At 45.0% G+C, this 25,469-nt stretch overlaps 1 protein-coding gene across 1 annotated transcript in view; it reads right to left on the bottom strand.

Annotated features, from left to right (window-relative positions):
* The window catches only part of nr6a1a (nuclear receptor subfamily 6, group A, member 1a), a 65,494-nt gene that overhangs the window by 26,661 nt on the left and 13,364 nt on the right, over positions 1-25,469 (bottom strand). The window contains exon 2 of the mRNA XM_037482968.2: positions 23,548-23,595. Within this exon, the coding sequence (XP_037338865.1) occupies positions 23,548-23,595 (48 nt within the window). The remainder of the gene's footprint in view (positions 1-23,547; positions 23,596-25,469) is intronic.

The raw sequence follows: 25,469 nt of genomic DNA, 5'->3' as shown, positions 1-25,469 counted from the left end.
CCTTCGCACTCATTCCAGTGTGCAGACAAAGAGGTAACTGACGAGCTCCGTCTCACCTCTCCTTTAGGAGAGCCTGCAGGCTCAGGAAATCATTTTATTACTTTAAACAAGATTCAGGAAGACTTGTACTTCATTTGCAAGTAGCAGTAAGTAGGTCAACGAAAAAGGCAGCGCATTCTTCACCCGACCATCGCTCGTTTGGCCAGTAGCTTGCATCTGGATACTACTGTGTAACCGACATTACTAGGGTTAGGGTTAGAGCAGTGGTTCTCAACTGGTGGGTCGCGACCCGTTTTTAGTGGCCGTTGCATGGGAAACATTGTGTTTTGCCGGCTCGTCCGTCCATGTTTTCAGTTGGCGCCGCAAACCACCCCCCGTCGACATCGCTAGCACCCCCCCCCCCTTGACAGATCGATTTGGGTCGCGGCTTGTCATGAAGGGGTGATGGTGGGTCCCGGAGCCAGACCAGTTGAGAACCACTGGCTTAGAAAGTACACAGTCCTCTGAAGAACATCACACTATTCTGGAGCAAATGGCAGCCTTAGGATGTCTCGTTTTGTCTCACCAAAGTCCACAGCCCTAAAACATGTAATCTACTAGAAGCAGACTACATAGCAGCAGTGGACATAGTTACCATTGTGTGAGCCACTGCTTTGTGGACTGCAGTTTGGAAGCCACAAGTTGGGCATTTTGATGTTCCCGTCTTGGTGTCAGGGCGCCACCATTTTGTTTTTGCAATTAGAAATCAAACAAGAGGGAAGGTCTAAGCACAACCAAACTCTGGATATGAAATGACAATTAACTTTTAAATACAGAAAACACACAGAAGTAGTTCAAAGACTCCCAATGCAAACGGCACCATTGTAGCAAACTGTCAATCAAGGCATAATGCATACCTTGCTTTATGGTCTTTGAATTTAAAAGGACCATCATTTACTGAATAAACATCATGCTGTATTGAAAAAGACTTGAAACTAGAGATTGCAAGAATAGCTAATGTTTACTGTGAAAGAAATCATGTGATAGATTAATTTTCTCATAGACCTATACATTGGAGGCATCAAATGGTTCTCAAAGGGATTTTCTTTCTTTTATTATATAACATTTTTTTTTCAACTTACCAACACCAACAAAAATGTTGTTTTTTGTCATGCCTCTTCTTGCAATGCTCCTTGCTCTTAATATTTCAATAATACATGACACTGCTGAAAGGTCCTGCCTGCTACACATATTACAATGGTATGTTCCATTTAACTGCCAATGATGTCACAACGGTTTTGACCGTCCTCCAGCACTACTAGTCAGAACATTTCAGGAGATTTGCTGTAGTCAGGTCATAGCATTGATTACAATACCAGCTAATGATGCATAACACTGGTACTTTGCACACCTAGACACATTTCCACAGATAGACGTTGTACTATGTGTACAACAAGACCCACTGGCACAACCGTTGGGTTTGTTGCTACTGTGCCGCTTTATTGATGCAGAGAATATATACTTTTTAGATTGTCTTGGTGAGGCTTTTCTGGGATGGAAATCAAACTAAAATGTTCTGTTCAAAAGTGAACAACTTACAATATCAGGATTTGCTTCACTTTGCTCACATCTAATGGCCAAATCTACAATTGACATTCAAGAGCAAACATTTTTGTAGGTTTGTAGAAATAGCCAATATAAAGCAAAATCAAATTACACTTCACAGTTGACTTCACAGATTGCACAATAGATAAACTGACTACATTTTCCCTCTCCACATGATGTACGATGGATGAGCATCAACACCATTCCACCACATAGCTGATTGCCTTTAACTCAACATACGCATCAACATCATTAAAGTCAATTCTGGGGATTATTACGATACAGCGATGAAGCAGGTCCTGTGTCCCTGTTAGCCACATGTTCTAGTGAGTACAGGCACATACCTACCTACCTACCTATCTGGGTACCAGGTTGGACAATGGATTACTTATGTAAACCACGTCTCTGCTGTCAAGGAGGGCTGTTGTTCATTTTACTTTGCCTTTGTTCTGGATACGAGTTTCTACATTTGCTTAAAAAATATTTGTGTTTCGCAGTCTTAGTGTTGCTTCCCATTACCATTTTTTCTCTTTAAATTGCATTATTTGAATGTCAGACAAACAGTGGATACAAAATGCATTTTTTAAAAGATTATTTCATCCATTAGCTATCTAAACCAGTGGCCCTGTGTGAAAAGGTAAATGTCCCCTAACCCTACTAACTGGTTGTGCCCACTTGGCAGCAACAACCTTGTGATAACCGGTCATGAGACTTTCACATCATTGACCTGGAGGTCCCCAACTGACGGCTGGAACTCTTCAGGGTGTTTTGGTAGAGCAGCACTCATGGTTTAATTAAGGCAGGTGGCACCCTCCCGACCCATCACAGCATCACATGATGTAATTTACAACGCATGTGATTCTTTCATATTTATTCTACCTTATTGGTGGCATCTGAAGACAAATCCTTTATCAATACACATGATCAATAGAGATCTCTTCCTTGGCTGATATTATGTAAGCGTGCCACGTCGGGCCAACTTCCATAGGCTTACACTGCTGGGAGGAACAAGTAGTAGTCGAGCAAATCTCTCAGGCAAGTGGATCTAGTACACAGTACAAATATCCGGTTTTTAGTTGGTAGAAAGTAAGCATGTGCAATGTCACTACTAACAAGATTCAGTTCAGCTGAACCTTGTGGAAGTCGATGGATGAGACATGTAATCAAGTCTCCCAGAGCGATGGCCTTGGCTACGAAAAATAAACCTTTAATTTTTTATAGATTGGATTTGAGCCAAATTTAAGCTACCAATAATCAAGTGAATGGAACCGTGTTCTGGTGCTCATTTATTTGGAATATACTTTGGAAAAGTTATCAGCCTTATTACCCCGCAAAAACAAATCTACACATCCACATGTCCGCTTTCAAGGTGAAACACATCTCACCAAGCAGGATAATAAAAGCTACAATTCCAACCTTTTGGAATAGGTTATAATAGCGTGAAGCGCAACAGTAATTATTCCTCAATTGAGACATGTAGTACCACCCCACTCCCAAAAGATCCTCGTTAAAACATTATTCATTATGTAAAAGTCATGTCAAATAGAACAACAGGGCATGTGTGAATATTTAACACTAGTTAATGGATGTCTTCAAAATGCACATAACAGCCCTGGTTGATTATTCCAAAGGCTGCACAACCCCTGCCCTCCTCATCAGCAGCTTAGCAAACTGCTCCTGACATCCTCACAGCGAGTGCCGAGAGCGAGGCAGCCTTACGAGGCAGAAACGGTGACATCACCCCAACAACAGCTAAACAAAATAGGCCACAGCTGTTTGGTTCTTTAGGCTACAAATTAGACTCAATATGTCACACAGCATCACATCACAGACGGCTGTAGTGTCCGTTAGACTGAGCTGCTGCTTTCCCTTTCTGCTTTCTTAAATTCTCTGTTCAGTTTTCAGACAGAGCTCATGCTAATTTGTACTAGATGAGGAATGAGCAACGGAGGGTGGATTGGTGGGGAATGGATGAATTATGAAAGGATTTAAATAATAAATAGGCCCTCTTCAACTAGAGGAGAGACTTGAAAGAGGGGGTATTGTGGGAGGTAGTGGGACACTTTGTGGAAGCCATAGACGCAACAGAGATCTGGGGCATATGAATTATCCCTTACTGGATCCATTATGCTTGCTAAACATCAAATTAATTATTCTATGCAAATGTACATGCAGCGCGCATAGTTCCACTTCAACAACAAAACAGGAGGAGGGAGCAATGCTTCCATATGCACACCTATGGAGCTAGGAGGAATCAGTTAGCTGTCAGCATGAAGACATTAAGCCGTAATACATAAAACAGTTCATAAAGCCTTTAATGGAGCAGACATTGCAGTTAGGCCGCATGACTAAGGAAACTCAAAACATCATTCTTACGTTCATCTTGAGAGATAAACCTTAAGCTATCCTTGAAGGAATCGGACTAGTCAACCCGAGGGAAAGGGTGGAGGTCCAGTAGTAGAAAATGAGCGGTCCCCCACCAAAACGCTTTCTCAGACGTTCCCTTTGAGACTGCGGTCTAAAAATACCCCCAGCAAGCTGAGCGCAAAGGCTTACCCAAAAACCAACTCCATACTTGCCCAGCAGCATGGCAGAGCAAAGGATCAATGAGTGGTCACTTACAGCCTCCTGCTACACCAGACAGACAAAAACAGTCTCCTCCTGAAATGGCATGATTTTGTTGAAGGCCACAGCTAAATGCCACTCAAAGCGAGCCAACAGATGGTTTACAAAGAAACAACATTATCTGTGAGCAAGGCTGTTTGAGCTACTTGAGTTATGTGTGGTTATAACTTTAGAAAAAACAAATATGCTCCACGACACTAATTATTGTACATCAATAAAATAACTCTGCCAAACTGCATGCTGAGTACGGCTTGCCGGCTATCACAGGGAAGAAACAGCGTAGCAGAAGGAACAACCAGAGACCAGAGATGCATCAACACAACTAGTGTCCAACAGAGCTGTGTCTGTCATACCGCCCAGCCCACGTTCCACTATTGTTTTGCTACCAAGTGAAATCATTTTGTGAATCCATCGCCAATAGCGCGTCAATAAGTGTTCAACTCCTGCTCTTAGTCTTAAGAGGAAAAACTTTGCTGACGTCTTCCATTGCAGGGGCTGTAAATAGTTAATGGCTACTACAGTTTGTCGATGGCATGATGCAGCTCATCATGACAGGAATTAGTGCACTACAAAGACAACTTGAGATGATCTGATAACAACTCAGACAAATGGTATGAATACGTAGAGGCAGTCCAGCTGCACTTAATCCACCCTCATAAGAAGCTTTACGTACACCAGGCCCAGAGATGAGGAGAGAATCTAACTGTTGCATATTCCTTACCAACAGAACGCCAATATGAAATAAGAAATTAATTTACTGCAGAAAGCATATAGGGGTTTGTAAATGTAGTCTGTCCCTTTTTTTTGCATTAGTACATGAACTGCAAACCTACCGAAAGGATAACAAATGATCATTTCATTTTACAGCCTTATTGCCCTTTTTGGCATCAATATCAAAGAAGAATAAGACAAATGGACCAACTGCAGAAGCAGCATCCGTCCCGGGGTGTTGAGACAGAGGATGTCACTCCTCAGCCGGGTCCTTCCTCCAACCGGGAGCTCCTCCAACGCTGTGGAGCCCTGGGGAGAGGCTGGGAGAGCCAGGGTCCCTTCAGTGACATTCCTACTGCCCCTCGCATGACACCCGACCCCAGGAGCCCCAGCGCGCATAGATAAGGTCAAAGAGCGGAGGAGGATGTGGCGAGACTTTGTCTCTACTTGAGAAATCTGAACCCTACCCTAAGAAAGAGGAAGGTCTTGAACAATTTAAAACAACTCATTTCAGAGGGTGAATTAAATGATGTTTATTGGAAGAGTTGAAATGGCTGAGAATCCTGTAATCAACACCCAATCATTTACATAATCCATATTGTGGACATTTTGACATTCATCCAAGCCAACCAACCACCTTGTTATTCCACAACACATTCGTGAATGACAGTGCTGAAATGAGGGGAAATATTTTTTCATTTAGCAGGAGTTTATGAGTGTTTCATCTTATTGCCCGAGTGATGGCTTTTAATGCCGTGGCATTCATAACCCGGGCCTCTTATCACGGTTTCCTCCAACACTTGATGGAATTTGCCATCACACAATGGTTGGAAAATACACTTCAAAGGCAAGACGCATCTAATCTCCTCCACTCTGCACATTGCAAATTTGCTGTGATAATAAGATCCTGCCATCCCAAGCGTTCTTAGGGATCTGAACCAAGGATGAGAATTTTCTCTCTGCGCGTGTGTGTGTGTGTGTGTGCGCATTGCATGTATGTGGATCCGTACCATCCTTTAGGTAAAATCCCTATTTTACACTTTTATTCTGAACTCACATATTCCAAAGCACAGGGACACAATTGACAAAACCGTATAGTGACCTAGTTTCCATGTGGCCCACAAACATCAAACATGACTCCCTCAGAACTACTTTGGGCACAAAAACCTGGGTCACCACATTCAGTTAGGCCAGGGCACAACGGTGAGCGGCTAACAAACCAATCACGCTGCGTGTTTACAGCTCGCAATGCGTAGCCCCCCAAAAGTGCTCTGCCTCTCTGCCAAAGTCACAAGACAAGTGGAAGTGCAAAGTGGAAGGCAGGCAGGAAGCCCTGCAGGTGAAGTTGTGTGTTGTGTTTAGTCTGGCGGAGGGCAGGTTGAGGACAGGCTTGTCATCACAGGCACAGCTGCAGGACATGCTGCAACAACACCCCCTACAACCCCCACTGCCCAACTCACAGCGCCCTACATAGACCGCTACACCCCCCCCCCCAGGTTATCGGTACACATGGAGAAGGTTATGGATGGAGATGCTATCACAGAGAACACATTAGCACAACAAAGAGGTGTTTCAGCAAGAGGCCCGGCAGGAGAATTAGCTGATCCCTCCCCAAGATGCCGTGTTTGATACGGAACAACATGCTAATGACAAGACATCGCGTGGAGTGTAAAGGGAGGAGATGCAATTTGAGCCATGGCCATACAAAAAAGAAAATCTCTGTGAAATTGAGGCTTTCTTCAACTACTTCATAGCTTTAAAACTTTTATTCCTTAAAAGGAGCAGTCCGACATTTAAGGAACCCTTCAGATCCGTGTGAAGAGCTAATTGTCCAGCATAGCCTGAATTAGCTTAGCAGAAAAACATACAACTTCCAACAGCTGCAAGGCTACCTTAAAGCAACAAACAGAAAATCTGGCTTTATTACCATTTCATTTTATTCCATGAACAATTTGTGAAACATTACCAAAACATAATGTTATGGATTATCAAAACACATACTCCATTATAGAATGCTATGCTTCTTTTACACAGTAGAACCCTGAAGGTCAATGCAGGAGGGGCAAATTAGCTTGCCTGTAAAATACATCAACAAATATAATTTGTTATTGAGTTGTTGAAAGCAAATGTGTTGTATTATTATTATTATTACTCACTGAGAAGGGAATATCGTTTAATCATATAATGTATGCTTCTTTTTCAAGTCGAGTCTGACTTCAACAATTCAGCTTGTTTCCACCAGTTACAGTGCAAATACTACACTCATACTAAAGTCTCGAAATGCCAACTATCAGCACAATGTAAGACACAAGATGGTGTTGTCCACATCCGCATGCTATATACTGTATGTAGTGCAGGTGAGTAGACCACAATGGAAGCGAGTAGCCTCAGTGGGGCTGAGGGCTTGCAGCGTGCAGCGCCGCATGTTATCCAGGTCACAGCGATCTAATCAGGTGTGAATGAAAGCACTTGGCAGCGCTGCAGGCCTCGCTCTGCTGTCACTCAGGAGGAAGGAAAACACACAGATCCACAGTTTCACAAGGGTTGTGAGGACATTTCCACAGAAAATGAATTCCACAACTCTGAAGCAACACACCATGCTTTTGACTGACCTTTTGAGATCTAACACTAATTCTATGGTTCCACTTGTGCTTTTCACAGCGCCTGCGGTCATCCCGGCAAAAAGCATTCACTGTCGAGTGAGATGCAGCGCTCACTGGGATGCGATCCACCAGAACCAATGGCTCACATAGAGTTCCGATCCCAATGAGGCGTGCACAGCATGGGGACAGATCACAATGGACTTTAATCAAACATAACATTCCAGATCAAACCTGAATTTGGATTGTTGCATGATTGCGTAAGAGACTCAAGATGTATTAGAACATATGAATTGATTGGATTAAAATCAATTTATTCATTCCCTGTCATTGATAAACCATGAATATCCAAATCATTTTTAATTTCTTAAAGTTTGAAGGTGAACACAGATTTTAAAATATATATATATATATATTATAAAATCTTAGTCCCCGTACAGAAATGAATTCATCATTTATTTTCTGGTTTCAGCATGTGAAACGATGTGTGTAGCCCATACTGCCTCCATACTGTCCAACCACCGAAGCTTAAACGCAATGGAGGCGCAAAATTCTCAGGGTGATTTTTTTCTGAGCAGTGTCACCCAAACTCCACCCAGAACAGCAGCCAGTCAATCGAGAAGCCTTCTGCTTTCAATGGTCTGAGCTCACACCAATCACAGCTCGCTAGCCCCCCTCGGATCCCAGGCCTTCAGCCAATCACAGCAGCCCCCCCCCTGCACACATGACTCTATGCACTGCTGTGCATCAACTGCCTCATATAAAGTGCATGCATGGAAATGTGGAGCAGTTCAATAACTTGCAGCATAGCAAGCCTTGCGTGTGTGTGTGTGTGTGAGAGAGAGTAGGAGAGAGAGAGAGAGCACGTGTGTGAGGGGGGGGGTTGCATGCATGGCATGTATGCGCTTGTTTACCTTTTTAGAAGCAAGGAAGGATAGGAGGGAGGGGAGAGGGAGGGGGAGAGAAAGGTTAGTAAGGCACTTGCATTTGCAAACTCCTGGCTGAGTTCCCACTAGAGGCAGGCAGCTCCGACACGGCGCCAGCAGAGAGCTTCCTGCTGCCACTTTACAGCTTGCTCCCCACACATGGAGGCTTTGCTGTTGTGTCTGATTGTTTGATTTTTTTATTTCTACCATCCACGCACCACAGATTCAAGCTCCCAAACTTTTAGGTGAGTATTTAAACTTCTTCCTGAGCCTTTTTATTCAAAAACTTTGCCACTGGTCGAGTTTCATATTAATTCACGACTTTAACTATTTCATTGAAGATACTGCTCTATTCCTACAAAGCTAATGTACAAAACTGTTCTAAAAGGAACAGAAATTTGCATTTGTTCTTGATGTGTGTGAGAGTGTCGCTTGGAAATGGCGTGTGTGTTTGTGTGTGCGTGTGTGTTGAATAAGGCATGGTCTCCGTGTGTTGGAGACTTTTGAAAAGGATGTAGGTTTGAAAGTCAGAGACTGAGAGATTGTATGTACCGGACACATTGTGCCAGAAGTGTAAAGTGTGTGTGTTCATTTCTAAAGCTTGCTCTGTGGGAATGCGGAATGAGGACTGCGGTACCCAGTGGCGATGTTTGACTAGAGGAACTGAGCCAGACAGTAGACAAAAGCAAGTAGGGCCGTCCAGACAGGGCAGGTCAGCCATTAGGGGCTGCAGCGGAGGGCCAGGTCAGCCAGCTGCTGCTCGGCGAGGGAAGGGGAGGGGCTCCCCGCCTTCAGCGCTGGGGTGAGGGCTAGGGTTGCAGTCGGGGTTAGGGGTGACCATGCTCCACTGCCTCTCAAAGCGCTCACCTTGCACATCGCCCTTTTCCACTCAGAGAGCCCACACAAACGCTTAAAGCACTGCTTTGTGCCGGTATTTGGCTTGTTTTAAAGAACTGAAAATTCTAAATACTGCAGTTAATGACTTGGTGGAGTCAACCCATGCTTAGATGAAGGCAGAAAATGCAGTGAGGGAAGTGTCAATGTAGGAGGAGGATGAACATGGACTGAGAGGAAGAATAGGAGAGACCGTCTTCTTTTTTTTTTCTTTTTCTGTTCCCTTTTTTGTTGGTTTTCCCCGCCGGCTTGTGTGAGTGGGGGGGGGGGTCGGGGGCTTTGGAATGTATTTAGTGACAGGAAATACTTGCCGCCCCTATATTTCTTTTTGTCCCAGCCTGCTTTTGTATAAAGCTCTTAATCCAGAGCAAAAACTGAGCACGTCCAGGAGAAGCAACATGCAAGAAAAACATCACCGATTTACAGCAGGGCTGCTGGTGGAGTCAGGAAAACACAAAGGCTTAACACACTCAAATATGTCTGCATTGATGTTTAAGTGATGACTAAGACATGCAGCTGCTACAGCAACTGAAAAACAAGTGCCATCACTTAAGGAAACAAATGAAGATGTAACGCAGACTGGAAAACATATTTAAAACACCTGTGAGTCTCTTGAGACTTATTCTGAGATGCCTTTACATGTCGAATCTTGTTACCCTGATACACATCTTAGCCGTCATCACCAGCAATGGCTAGCAGCTGAAGTCAAAGACTCCACTAACCCCATGAGAGCCTTTGTGTGGAGCAGTCCCTGAAACAAGCATGCAGCCTTGGGTACAATGAGACACAAACAACCTGTTATTAAAAACACTCCTCTATAGACCACTATCTTGTCTATGCGGCGGTTTGGGCCGTCCAGCCTCACTTGTTGATCAGCTAGTAACGTTACAGTTGTTTAAGTGGCTCCTGTGACCCCCGCACCTCGGGCTGCACAGACTTTGATCCCAGGCTTGGCGCTCCTCGCACTCCTCGCACCCCTCACTCCCTCCCAGGCCTGTGTGTGTACCTGGATTTGAATAGAAACCAGACAGCGACGCCTCCCCCCCCCCCCTCCTCCTCTGTCACCGCTCCCGTCCGGGACAATGAGGATTTGTTAGTGCTCAGCCTGCTGACACAAAGCGCACAGCCTCCCAGCCCTCGGCCCTGGAGGGAAGCACGCTGAAGCACAGGCGGGCAAGACACCAGCAGGGGGGCCTACAGTGGGGGTTGGGGGAGTAGTGGCAGTTTGCAGGGGTGGGATTAGCCGACTAGAGCTCTGGGTTGGGGGATGGGGGCCTGAAATGAACAGGAAATTACTGCCTTTGATGAGGCACAGACAGATTCGCACAGGCTGGAGTCCTCCAGGCCCCGGCCCCCGGCCGTAAAAAACCTATTTGAGCAGAAAAAGTCAAAACCCTTCAAGGCTGCCATGCGTCACTTCCCTCCATAGGCAGGTGCTAAGCAAACACTTGAAAAAGTTATACCCCCCTCCAACCCCCCCCCTCCAGGCTTTTCCCGACCGCTTCCTCAGCCCCTGATCATGCCGTGGGAATCCTATTAACTCATGTTTTCATCCGGAACATTTTCACAGCCCAACGGTATAGAAACGGCAACATCAGCATTTATATTTAGCCTTCAATTAAAATACTCAAAAGCCACAAGGGCTTAAAAAAAAACACTGTAAAGATGCTGGGCATTACAGCAAAGGTGGTGGAGCAGAGATGGGGAATTGTAAAATCTGGATTTCTTACGTATTCAAAAAAAGGTTGATTTGAAGTAGAAAAAAGGAGTCATTAAATATTGTCTTTATACAGACTCTTAAATGTCTCAGAGGTCATTTGGTGCCCTGTGTGCGTGCCTGAGCAGAAATGGTAATGTGTGTTCAGTGAATATCAGGGTCGATTAGAGTCTCGTATGGATGGGCTACAGCAGATTAGACAGGCGGAGCAGATACAGGCCGCGGGCTGGTCATCTGGCGCTCTGACCCACATTGCTGTGATGGGCACGTCACTTCCCATTACGCTGACAATTGGACGCCACATCAGCTGAGTGCGCCGCGATCTGCATACCCTCCCCACAGGCGAGGTCTTGCTCTCAGTAACCTCGTGCTGTCACAAAGCATCGCTGGGCGGCCCTGCGCCTGCCCACAGGAAGTGGTGGATGAGTCACACTGAGGCATCGGCCCAAACTTTGTGGGTGGCCGAATTTGCCACTTTAGCAGAAGGTTCACCGTGATACAAATAAAATGTAGGCTTCAAGTCAAATTTACTTTTGACAACAACTTTGCTGAGTTTTATTTTTAGTCAAAAGCAGAATGTATCTAAAATAAATATCAGCTCTACGCATTATGGCCAGAAGCACTACATGATGGGGAGTGGTCATGCCACAGCAGCAGATTCTTCTTTATCCACTACAGGTGTCCTTCCCTCAGCAGGGGATGGCGATTGTAGAACCCTATAACAACTTTGATCTCCCAATCTGACAATTCAACTGCATTGGCTGTCATTGGTGCGTCTGTGGATGCATAGAAAGAGCAAGAGGGCTCTGGGCCCTGCTGCAGCTAGCTGACAGAGACGGGCCTGTTTGCTGGCTGCCTGAGAGATAATTGGCAGCTACGGAGTGAAAAGCGGGCTCAGCAACAGATAAGAGCCGTGTGGAAAGCTCCATAATCATCAGGGATTAGCAAATGATAAATCATGGGTTCACACAAGTATGCTGTCACTGCTGCAAGAGCTGGAGAGAGAGGTAGCAGAGAGCGCATGTGGAGCGATACGGATAGAGCGCATGTGAGAGGAGAGAAAAGGAGTGAATAGTGGTGAAGATGTGGATGTCTTTGCTGTAATTCAAAAAGGAAACACAATAATACTATCCAGCAGGTCAGCAGGAGAGGCAGGCTGAGAGGAGAAATTAAAAGCTCTGCCAACACTCGGGCTAATACAATCTTCTGCCTGTCAGATTACCTTCTTTAATCCAGAAAGGTTTAACGCCTCTTAGAAATCTGAAAGGAGACATGAATTCAGCAGAGATTTTCCTCTGCTAGCGAGGAAGAAGGTGCGGGGAGGACGGTTAAGTCTCTGAGCAAGTCACCAAAAGCACTGGCCTCAACAACTCTGCTGCACAGTCCTCAATCAAACTGCGAGGCAGAGGATCAGAGCAAGGTTGGACTCAAGCGTCCCGACTTATGGTGCCGCGTTCATCTACCGCTGGCAGGCGTCTCCAAAAATATCATACATGAGCTGTGCTTGATCCACAGTCGAGTGAGCGGTCGCCTGTCCCTCATCCATACAGTAGGACAAAGGGATGAGCTTAACTTTGGCTTAGGCGGAGCTGATTAGGTCAACAGAGCACAAAGCACAGTACAGCGCATTAAGGACACGGTGTCCCCGCTGGTGCAACCCAGCAACACGCTCCCCTACTGGGACGGGGCGGGCGTCACATTTCTCACGCTAACTAAGAATGGGGCTAAATGGGAATAAAATGGTGGCGTTTAAATGGAAGATAAACATGGGGGGGTGGAGTAAGCAATTCAGGGTTTTACATTTATTGCATCTCCCACGGCCTCACCATGTGTATGTTGTTATGTTATAGCGTGCACATAACCTGAAACCGATCAGAACAACCTTTTCCCAGCTGAACCCAACTGAGCGGGCATTTGGCCGTGCGGTCAGTATCCAGGTAATTCCCATGCTGGTTCACGCAGATAACAAAGCAGTATTGCCGCCTGGGATTTTCCCGCCACGGCTCCCCAGCCCTGTGCAGTTTCTAAATCTGGCAGCGTGAGGCTTCCCTGGCTGGTGGATGGGGAGGGTGTTCGAGGACGCCAACGATGGCGGCACTTCTCTTTGCTGCTGAATACTGCATTGCGGGGGGCAGCGAGTTTGAGCGGCGAGGAGAAGCAAGATCCCTGCGGATGTCGGAAAACCCACCACTGCACTGCGTTGCCGCAAAGGATCGAAAACCTGGATTGCGTGCTAGAAGTGAGCGTTGTACAACCTTTTCTATGTCGTGTTTTAATGACTCAATTGAGGCCAGCTGATTCAAACAGACAACAACAAGTTGCCAAATAATTAACCATTACGGTTAGCACCAGGATTTGGGATGCAGGCTTTGACAATGCCTGATTTCAAAGGGGGCCGCTAGTCTGACCTGGGGATAAAGTCTGTCGAAGATTTTAAAAAAGGGGGGGGGGGGTAGCAGGCTCCAGAGAAATGTCACAGTTAAATCCAGACGACAACCACAAAGGGCTCGCTCATCCCGCTTTGTTAGAGATCCTCAAACTGCCGCGAGAAGAGCCCTGGATACATATTCATCAGCCTCAGCGCTCATGGCTGAAATGAGCCGACAAAGCTGCGGAGAAGGGAGAGCAGGGCGACAATCAGTGCAGTTCTCTCAGCTATGCTGCGGGAGTGGAGAAGTCGACTAGAGCCGTTCAAAAGGTGTGTAGCAGACGGAAAAAAGGTCAATCAGTGCTGGGTTGCGCTACTAGCTGCTGTAATGAGGACACTGAGAAGAAAAAGGGCGAGGGACAGCCGCTGACTGGGCTGTGGAAGAGGAAACGGTGGGCCACCATCAAGAAAGCGTCACCGAGTAGCTGGCAGCAGAGATCGACCACCCTGAAAGCTGCGAATGAAACCCCTGGAGGTAGGATGACTGATGGCACGTCCAGGTGGGGGTTTCTGGAAAGACTTGCCGCTCCACCAGACGGAGTCCTTGCACTAGAGCAGGCCGGCCCGGACACTGCCTGGTTCAAACAGTTTGGCTTAGCAATGATCATTCATTGCTTATGACCTTCAAAATCCAAAGAAATGCACTCAGGCTCCACAAGACTAGGGTTGGTTATTGTTTCAATTTGAACGATTCCGACTCCTTGTTTCGATTCCGGTTCCCAGCAATTCTCGGTTCGATTCAGATTCTTTTAAGAGGTAGGGTCAAAAAAGTTTTCTGAAGGAAATAGTCTGACCTTCTCCATCAATGTTAACTCTATGAACTTGTTACTTTTTATTAACTTCTAACAGGGTTGTTTTCAACTACAATATAAATATCAAACTATGAACTTTAATATTGTATAAACATAAATTATGAATATATTTTAACAGGGGTACGCTTTCCTCAAGAGAGCTTTATTTTTCAAACTTCACAAAACACATTTACACATGAGTGTGCAGGTACTTAAACGTTACCTTGCTCCCACTGATGGGCTAACCCTTGTAGCCAGAGGAAGAGGCAGCGGAGGACAGTCGGCGCAGCGCGTCAAAGACTGGGCACACATGACCTCGGAGGTGCTTAATCATATTTCACGTGCACCCTCTTATGCATGAAACAATTTTGCTGCAAATGTTGCATTTTGAATTTTCGGTTTGTTTCGAAAAGCTTAACCACACTTTCGACCGCCGACGCACACTATCCACGATCGATCGCGCTGTTATGCTAACACTTCCGGTGGACGCTTCTTCCTTGGTTTTCAGCGGTTTCTATTTCCGGTCGGCGCCGGCAGACTGATAATCTAAACTAGGAATCGAATTTTAAACTTTTGAACGATTCCGGGTAAATCGCAAAGCTAGTCCCGATTCCAATCGATCCTCGATACCCAAGCCTACACAAGACACAAGGCTGAAAGGTTTATTTAGGGCTTTAAAGCAGGTTGAAGCTGCCATTTCATGCCAGTATCTAGTATCTAAAAAGAAAATGAGGGAACTCCATGACTTTGGAGCATGTACACCAAGAGCTTCAACCCACGTTGTCCTAAGCAGGACCATCTTTTTTCCCTCTTTGAATCACAGAAACTACAGTAATCCATTTAATCTGTGCCAAGGCAGATAATAAACATACTATAAAATAACCTGATCATTTAATCAGGGTTGCATAAATGTTTCTCCATCAAAGGTTCAAGGTATTCCAGTAAGCAGCCATTGCATTCTAAATATGAAAACCTTGAAATGGCCCATCTTAGCTGATGTGGAGAATATTACTGCAGGGCAATAACTGGTCCATTTATCTAACCACCATGAATATTGGGGATATTAAAATGTCAATCTGACTCTTTTGCAACTGACACCATTTGTTGAATTTGATAGTTTGTTCACGAGGGGATCACTCATGGTGCCGGTGATGTCAGCGACTTGCTCTCCTCAGCACTTCCATTAGGTGATGTCTTGCAGTGCCAGTGCATTATATAATGATAATTGTCAAGAGGCACGATGAGATGGGAAAGTGTTTGAGAGCAGTTTTGAACAGCCACCCGAGCCCAGCAGGGGGGCTGATTAACTTTAGCTACAAAGAGGATTAGACTGTGTTCTAATAGTGGGAATGGATGAGACTTGTTTCCTCATCTCAAGTCTCTGTACCGATCTCACCAGAACTTGTGAAGTGGAAGAAACGGAAGTGGCTTGGCCATGACAGGAACCAGTGGGTGGTTTTAGACCTTAATGGTGTTTTGTCAGGATGTGACGAATGGTGGGGGTGGGCTTTGGTTGTGCAGATTGATTCATCTTTGAATCCAGGGACTCCTGGATATGTTTTTGACCTCCCGACATTTTCAGTTCCTGAGGTCCCTGTGAGTGCTAGGTCTCCTGTGCCTCCCTTTCCCTCCAGCAGGTCCATCTGCACGTCCTGGTTGCTGTTGGCTTCCAGAGAGGACGGTTTGCTTATGTCGTTCATCTAGTAACTTTAAACCAAAACTTTCCCTGTGGTTGTGGTTCCAGTCCAAGACGGGAAATAGATATTCTCTACAGTCCTAACGCAACCATCGAGTACGATACAGGGACTTCAAAATAGGGAACTCCTTTTGCTGAACTTTGCACGTGTGCATTGGCCTCGCAGAGCAGCCAGCTATGCAGGCAACGCGACAGTACACTGTGTGCTTCTCATTGTCCAACCCCCGGAATGTGCTGACTACGCAGGGTTCACACCAGTTCAGTCACATGTTGCACTCCTCGCTCTGGCCCCTTCTCAAGCACACACAGCTATTTTTACATACTTTTGCAAGTTTGTCAGTTATGCAAAGCGTCTGGGGACCACACCAGCAGCATCACCATCAAGAGCCCCAATTCAAGAGTGCAGCCACGCCTCAAAGCAACGAATAAGTTCTGCTGAAAGCCGGCAGAGCGGAAGTCAAGTCACATGGAAAAAAGAGCTATTTGAGAATGAAAAAGCCTCTGTGGGTCTCGGCATCCAGCCAGACCGTTCACGTGCCAAAGAGGGAAGCCATTGAGCCGTTCTGATCCACAGGGGCTGGGACAAAAACAATAGAGTCCCACCTTGTCTGTGAGTGGAAACTGTGGAAGAATTTATTCAAAAGAAAAAGATTGGGGCATGTAGACATAAAGAAGTGGGAATATTAATGCAATAGAGAAGCTTTTTGTCCAAAGATTAGCTATTAGTTATAATAATTAGTTATGACTAAAGTAATGGTGATTTTCATATTGCGACGTTGGAGCTTTTGTTTAGCTGGAAGTGCTAGATGGAAAACGGTGAAAATATTTCATGAAACACAGAATGACAAAATGTTTAGTATCATTATGTGGCAAAAATGATGTCTTCTTCAAGGTCAAGGGAACTGTGCAAGCTACAGAAAAGGATTGTGCCTCTCTCCCCAAAGTGATCATTCATTATGCAGAGAGCAGGAGAGAAAACATCTGTGGATTAATGTACCCACAAAACAACAAATCTGCAGTTAGAATTTATGGAGTTCCATCATATATTCACTGCTTCCCTAACAAGTGGTAGTACATCTTTAAACCAAAAGCACAACTTGCATGACATGAAGTGAAAAGAGGATTCGAAAAAAAACTAAATACAGTCACTCAATGTGTGAAGCACGCAAAACAGGGGCGAGTGAGCCCAGACCGACCCAGCCAGCATTAATAAAACATGACTGCATGATTTTCCAACCTCAAAGAAGCGAGCACAGGAAGGCACGCTCCCAGAGCAGGAGCTGAGGTTCAGAGCAGGGTGAAGTGAAGCGGAATCTCTCACTAGAGCAACGCTCTCTGATCAGGCCCAGCTGACCTCTTCTTCGTCCTTTCATTCATACCATTTCTGATCACCCCCCTCCCCCTTGTTTGGTCTTTTCCTCACTGCAGGTTGAAGGTGAAAGAAGCGGTCGGCGGAGAAAGAGGAGTTCTGTTGGTACTTCTGCAGAAGGGAAGGACCATCACAGCGATGGGGCGAGTACATCACGTCTGCTTAAGGAAACCCAAACCGTTGCATCAGCGCCTCACTCAACTCTATTAGAGTCTCCACGGCAACATGGGGAACAGCACGCTCTGGCAAGGTGGCCAAAAGGGGCTCCGATGCATGTGCACACACACACAGCTTGTTTTGTCGTTCCAACAATCTGTTGGGAGTCGAGTTCGGACATCTTAGGAGGGTAGAAATAGAAAATAAACTAAATACATTTTGATCTGAATTGCAGATATTTTTAAATGATGTAGTTCCGATGGAAACTGGCCATGGAGGGACTGCAGCTACTGACAAATGAAGAGTAATGTTGGCTAGCTTGTTTTTCTATATGTTGGTTGTATGTGTAAGAGTCCTTCCTGGTGCCCACAGTGAACATTCAACGCTGTCGGTGAGTTTGAGCTTTGACCAAAACCATCGATCGTTGACTGTACCCTGAGGGACACCACAACAAACGAGGCACACCACATTCATTCTGCTCTCTTGACAACTACGGATCAAGGCTTCGACCTTCAGTTTGCTGGATTCTCCGGTCAGCTGTGGACAGGAAGAGTCACTGTTAAGGCTGCAATAAACATTCATTGCTGTCGGTGGGTTTACATGAAAATAGCTCACTGATCAATGAATGCAGACTGCGGTTCAAACACCTCAGTGTCCAGCCGAGCGTGGCCCAAGCCTTGGACTCATTAAAGTCTCATGGACCCAGAGGTGAGCAGAGTACTGGCAATTCAGATGTCCTTCCAGTATTTCAAGTTTAGGAAGGTCTTTCATTTTAGATTTCATTCTTCAGTGAAGGCACAAATTTGATGACTCAATATCCGAATAAATCAAACCACAAACCACATCTGTGTTGCTAGATACCACTATTTGGATCGTATTACAGAATCACAGATCAGCACAAAAGAAACATTTTTTACATGTGGTTTTAATCTGATCTACAAGGATCCAAACGTTACTTCAACCACTCTGTAGTCAGAAAAGCATTAATTGTTATCCCCATTCATGTTTTTCTACATAAAACCTTTTAAATAATAATTGAAAACTTTAGTGATTTCCATTTTAAACCAATCGTGTTATCGTAGTTTTAATGAAGAATTAATATTGGAGTTGTTATCAGATTTGAACAGATTACAATTCCTCTCCAATATCGATTTATGTTGTTAACACATCTATTAAACTACTGTATTTGAGTTTCTCATCAAAACTAGAATTTACATCACCTGTGAACACTAACAGCGTTATAATTGACCTTTGCCCAATACTGCCTCTGACCAACAGAGCCTGAAGGCATCATGACATGAGATCTATTGCCACTTTACCAGCTAACATTACCATGGATCAGTAAGGACAAATTGCTAAAAATATTACTAAATATCTGATGTCAATCAAACTTATGCCACTTTAGGGATGGTCAACATTGAATTATTCTGCTGTTCAAATGAGCCAACCCATGAGGGGGGAGGGTAGTAAGGATTGGTGTTGTATAAAATGACACACTCTGACAAGGAATCTACAGGATGGTTGTGTTGGTAACCTTGGAGTGTTGAGACAGGTGTGTGAGACGAAGTGAATAAATGCTACAACTCAATACCAAAGCCATGTTGTTGTGTCTTGCTTGCCACCAGTGGATCTATATGAAGTACGGGCCATGCTCACTTAAGGTGGACCAGCTACTGTCGCTAACACTTCAGGTAGATTCTCAAACTATCAATATGAATGGAAACCACCGGCTGCCTGAAATATGGCGTTCTCATTTCAGAAAAGGAAGTCGATTTTTAAAAATGTCTAATCACAAGCAGCTGTAGATAAAATTGGAAATACATGGTAACATTTCTTCTTCCAAGATGTTTTATATGGAGAGCATCCGATTACCTGAACTACTAGGCTGTAATTATGCTTTCATTCTACTTACACCAACATCTGCAAATGGTAAGGCAAAATGTGAGCAAGACAACAAGTGGAACCTGCAAATGACAAAAAACAGCCTTACAATAATGAAGGCATTTTGGAAAGCCGTCATCAGCTGTAAGTTCTGCATGAGAGCAGCAGCCTGAGCGAACCAGTGGGACACGCTCACACACACCAAGATGACATTACGTCATTTAGCTGACGTTTTTATCCAAAGCGACTTACAATAAGTGCATTTCAACCGTAGAGACACACGAGCCGGCCGGCCATGTGAACAAAGCAAGGACAACCTATGATAACACACAATATAACACTGCTTTGAATACACACTTGAATATAAACATGAGGTATAGTACCAATGCATAAACGTTATGCCTGTTTTCGTTCGGTCAACGGGAACCTAAAAGACGAATGCCTTGTTTTCATTGGAAATATATTGAATATTGACACATCATCCTTTATTAACAGCAACATGTGGTTTTATCTTGTGAAATCACTATCTAAATACTTGGATCAAAGTAGTGAACATGTGAATTAACACAAAGTCTATGGTTCAGTGGTGTAGGTCAGCTGACAGGTGGTTCAGCATGTTATCTCCACTATGAGCCACATATTCAAGTCATGATTCCATAACTGAGTGAGACTGCTTCCATAACATCAGAATGGATCTCAGTTCAGTGCCCAGACCTTCCTTGACAAACAAACTCTGCCACGTGAAGACACAGCGGATGTGCAAGTTTTATCAGGGGGCATCGTAGCAAGACAGTTGTCCAAGTGCACAGTAACTGAATTAATAAAGAAGAAACTAATGTCCGCTTCACGTCCAATCAACCCAAATATCCTTTATGAAGCAGAGCAATCAGAGGAGGTACAGGCAGATGGAAATACTTTGCAGTAATTGCCCTGTTAGGTTATGTTAACAAGCAGGGAAATCATCGAGACCCAAGTCCCACCAACAGAGGCTGTGTTAATATGGAGCAAAATAACAGTTTCTCCACATTTTGCTGATCATGAAGACAAAAATTTGTTAGTGGATTTTTATAAAAAGCATCACTTCTATTCTTATGGTAAAGGTGCACATGTAAGCTAGCACCAAACAACTGCCTCGTCGTTTTTAATTATTGGTCTTAATTAGTGCTGCTTTCAGAATAGTTTTTTTTGTCATAGTAAAAATCTATAGAAATTACGTAGACTTGTACAAAGAAGGTCGGTAAAGTGTGCAGAAGAATTTTTTGGGGAATGGTGATAATTTGCTGACTTGAATGACCTTTTAATGCCACAACGTGTCCGAGCGACAGTGGCGTGCCGGGGCGGAAGGATACGCTGGCTACATGTACTAGGGCCACACTGAGTGTGCTTGTTTATCCCTGTGGAGTTGGGCTTCGTCATCATACACTGATGTTATAGGCAGTGACACTGGGAACAGCATGACCCACTTCTCCCTGACCTGGAAAGCCTCCGCAGGCTGACCCTGGGTCGAATGCCACGCCACTGCATCAAGCAAGGACAAAAAGAAAAAAAAGTTACGCTCAATCAAATCTAGGCTAATCATGAATTATTAAAGGCTAAAATGCCAAGAAGCACAGAGGGCAGCAGCTCGTGAACACTCTGCAGCAGTCACGCCATGTTCCAAGTGCAACCAGCTGGTACCCAAGGGAGCGGAAAGGGAAAGAGACATCCGATTATCCATACATTCATTTGAGTGGAACACAGGGAGAGAGAAACGCCACAAAAAGGAACCAAGAGATCTCAAGAGGTGTTAAGTGTTGGACTTCCTGCCGTGTAGCATGGAGGAAAATGAAAACCTGGCGATGGAAAATGACTTTTGGAAACAAGCGCATGAAGTTAGCTCGGTTATGTGAGGACAAAGGAGAAGCATGTGCTGGGCCCCAGCCAAGTAGTTCCATATGGGTGTCGAGTTCACTGGGTCCAGGTGGCACGTGGGAGCATACGTAACACGTGGGTCAGTCATGGATCTACTGCCCCCCTATGGCTGGATGGTGCAGTGCTAAAAGAGGACTGGCGGCTTGGGCTGACTTATTGAGGGTGTGTGTGTGGGGGGGGGGGCGCGTCATAAGGATATACAAATAAGAGGAAATATTCCAGACAATCTAAATTATTTCCTGGTGTATGTTATACTTCTTCTAACTGATACTATTTACAACACTCATGATCCAGGCATGGAATATAAAAATCTGTTATATTTAACATATCAATCTATGCCTAATGTGTATATATCCCACAAGATGCTCGTTGTTGTGCTTTTGGTTTAGTGTAGAGGACAGCCATCAGTGAACCTACTCTAGGGTTAGTTGAAGATTGAAAAGAAACTTATGGGGATGATTAACCAGCGAACAACTGTAGTCACCAAGACCCCTTCTACCCTGACGGGTGCTGGGGCAGGCATTGGTCACTGGTGTGGTTTGACCTAATGGGGCGAGAGGAGGAGGACAAGAAGGCTGACAGAGTCAGGTCAGCCAGAGCTGATCAGAGGAGGGTACATGGAGGACACGGGTTACAGGATGCATCCAATATCAAAGATGGGACTTATGTGCTACAAGAAATCCCTTAGGAAATAAAGCAAGTAAGATTTAAAATTTAGTGCGAGACATTGGAAATCTGAGTGCAGTTAGAGTTTATGGACTTTTGCAAAGGACACAGCTCTCTCACATGAACCACGAGTCAATCCCCATAGTCCCCATCTGCAAGACCATGAAGATAGAAGATAAAGCTCCAAATTTGATGAGATGGATTCAGACAAAGGGTCCATGGGGGGGGGAGAAATGAACTGTCATCAGAGATAGCCAAGCTAATGTTGGGACTTTATCTGCACGAGTTATGTTGAAAACAGTGGTTGCCAAATCAGCTATTTGGAGTTTTTGAGTTACGGGGGTCTTCCAAATTCCTGCCTCTGCAAGGCATTTACAAGCCTGTCACTGCATCAGCCTCCCTTGACCCTAGCATCACCCTTGCCCAGTGCGTGCACCGAGGCATCCTGGGAGGAGGATAGGGCCAGCAGAGAGCGAGTGGCCACAGCCGCGAGCCCACCTCGTCAAGTTTACAACCCAATCAAGCTCAAGCCTCATAAATCCACGCCTCCTCCTGCAGCAAGCAACAATGCCATTTACTGTGTGTGCAGGTTTAATAGTTCCTCTTGGGCTTCCTTCCACTTCTTAGCAAACGGCCCCCCTCCATTCTCCTGTTGCAGGTTTATAGTGGGAGCAATGAGAAAGCCGGAGGAGAGCTGCACACAATCAGGTCAGCACAGAGTCATGGCGAGGTCAGCATCTTCTGAAATGTGTCTGACCTCTGACCCCCCCATGGAGCCAACTGGCGCTGAGAGGGTGAACTTCGCCTGAACCTGGAACTTAACATTGGAACACGGCCTCACCCCTGGCCCGTGCTCCCAGGGGCCTCTGGACCAAGAGCCACACATCTCCAGTTTACATCTGCATTCCAACCACGGCTCTATGATCTCTGACCAATCGCACATTTGAGCATCTCATTTGGTTTTCTCCTCCCTTTCACCAGCCAGCTGATCAATGCTGTTGGAAATACCATCTCTCTCATTATTGAGTTCACACTCCCCTCTTGTGGTTTTAACAGGTAATTAGAAGTCATTCAATGAAACGACTGCACTTCATTTTACCACTAGATGGAGATACTGTCATGACTGTATGAAATACCGGAAAGTTAAAGTGACTGAACCCAAATGAGCAAAACCACAACTTGGAAACACACAAAAACTGGTTCACACATTGCAAAAAAACCCTGCAAGTTTACAAATGAAAATAGATACCTGTGTTCCATCTTGCTTAAACAACTGAGAGGGGTTCTGATAACAAGGCTGAGCTGTACCAGGAGGAATACCACAGCTAAGCCAGCTTGAAGCAGTAGGTTTTTATTTTACTTCAGTCATTCATTTCAAAATGAATTTCATTTTATTATTTTTATCATTTAACTGGACTTTGTTGACCCGTTTAGTCCTACCCTTCAATCCTCCTTGTGAAGTGTATGTGCAAAGGTATACATGTGGATATAGATGCTTGTGTATGTGTACATGCATGTTAAATATTAGCCTTTATACTTGCTTTAAGTTAAACCATCATATTAATATCACTAAATGCTGTTTGTCAACTCACCCATGCCGTCGTTCTTTTCAGACTCCAGTGGAAGGTCACTGTAGAAGTCTGTAAAAAAAAGAGGGGAGCATTAGAGGAGCAAGATAGAAATTACACTCTATTCTGAAACTTTTCAAACCTCAACCAAGGGTTTTTTCTTATGATGGTGGCAGTTTAGATAAGTTGAAGCATAAGCAAACCAGTGGTTTAAATGTAACCATTTCTAATGTCAAAAAATAGATACAAAAGGGGGGGGGGGGTCATCAAACTCTGACTAGAGAAGCCATGAACCAACATTATTAAGACAATCTGGGGAATATTTATCAATGGTACAGCAGAAACTGACTCCAAACTACATGGACCACACGGACAGAAGCAAATTGGATACTAAACACAAGGCCTAATATCATCTCACTACCACCCAGGTCTGAGCATAAGCCCAGAACAATCTGTTTGCTTCATATTGGTTACTCTTGCTGTAGTTTATACCCTCACCCCCACCATCAGCAGCCCGGCCATCTGTGATGTCGCCGTCTGGAGACACAGCGTCTACTTCTCACTTACACTGCACGGCAGCGCTATCACTCATACCCAGGCGGGCTGTCCCTGCATCAGACCCCCTATCTGTGTCAGTGTACCACCCTTCTATCAACAGCTGTAGACCCCTGACCCGACACACGCCAGCTGCCCCCCACAGTCAACACCAGCATATGTTCTCCCTGGAGCATACACCAACACAGACACGTGCCTCAGTGGCCCTCCCCTCAGCAGATACTCACTTTGATGCCTAGCACACAATTAGGCATGCACACAATAGAAATATGTCAAAGCTAATCAAGAGGTCACAAGTGAACACACCACTTGTCTTTTATTAATGTAGAAGTGGCACGGTGATAATGATTTGGTTGGTAATCAGTTTCAGCTGCATTAGTGTTGATGGAATTAACAACAGGTGCACTAGAGGGGCAACAATGAGACGACCCCCAAAACTGGACAGGTTTTGCATGTGGAGGCCAATTCAAGGTGATCCACTAGTGTTGGCTACTGGGAGCGTGAGGCCATTAACTACAGTTGCACATATTGTCCAACTCCTTCAGGATGGCACACCTACGTGTGCTGTTATATGTGTGCAGATATTTGATGTGTCTCCCAGCAACATCTCCAGAACATGGAGGAGATTCCAGGAGACGAGCAGCTACCCCAAGACAGGGGTAGAGACAGGATAGGGCCGTAAAAGGTCCTCGTAAAAGGTCCTCAAAAGGCAAAATTGCCCCCCCAGAAATATAATTTTCCCCAAATATCACTAGGAGAGGGGCAATTAATGCCCCCATAATTTCCTCTAACAATAATGACAACTTAGTTAACGCAAAAGCATCGTAGCCTTAATGACGCGGTCCAGTTGGCATAGTAGGTTTTAGATGGTCACCTTGACTTGATCAAACTGGTGAGTGCACAGAGAGCAAATCCAGTCTTTGCACCATCTCAGGTTCAAAGGAAGAAATCCACGCACCCATCGACCATTGAAGATGGGCCAGCTTGGGGCAGAGGAAGACCACAAGAGAATCAACTGCATTTTTTGCAAGGCTCTCAAGGCACTCGAACTTGCCAACAAACTGCCAACGGCGTTGTCTACCAGCACCAGCGATTTATTCTGCTTCATCAAGGGGAGCGAAAGCATCAAGAGACATGCGTCCACAACATACCATTGCCTTCGCTATGTGATAACTAACGTTAAATATAGGGCTGCAACAACGAATCGATGAAATCGATTAGAATCGATTATTAAAAGCGTTGGCAACGAATTTCATTATCGATTCGTTGTGTCGCGCGACTATTATCTTTGAGTATTAAAAGAAAGTTGCGCGCGCCGCGCAGAGCTTAGAAAAAAAAGTTGAGCGCTCGCGCAGCAGAACATCGGAGAGACCCGTACTACTGTTCTGAAA

This window comes from Pungitius pungitius, chromosome 5, assembly GCF_949316345.1.
Source record: "Pungitius pungitius chromosome 5, fPunPun2.1, whole genome shotgun sequence".
Classification (NCBI taxonomy): Eukaryota; Metazoa; Chordata; class Actinopteri; order Perciformes; family Gasterosteidae; genus Pungitius; species Pungitius pungitius.
Note: the sequence above shows the minus strand (reverse complement) of the source record. Positions and strands in the feature narration are given on the sequence as shown.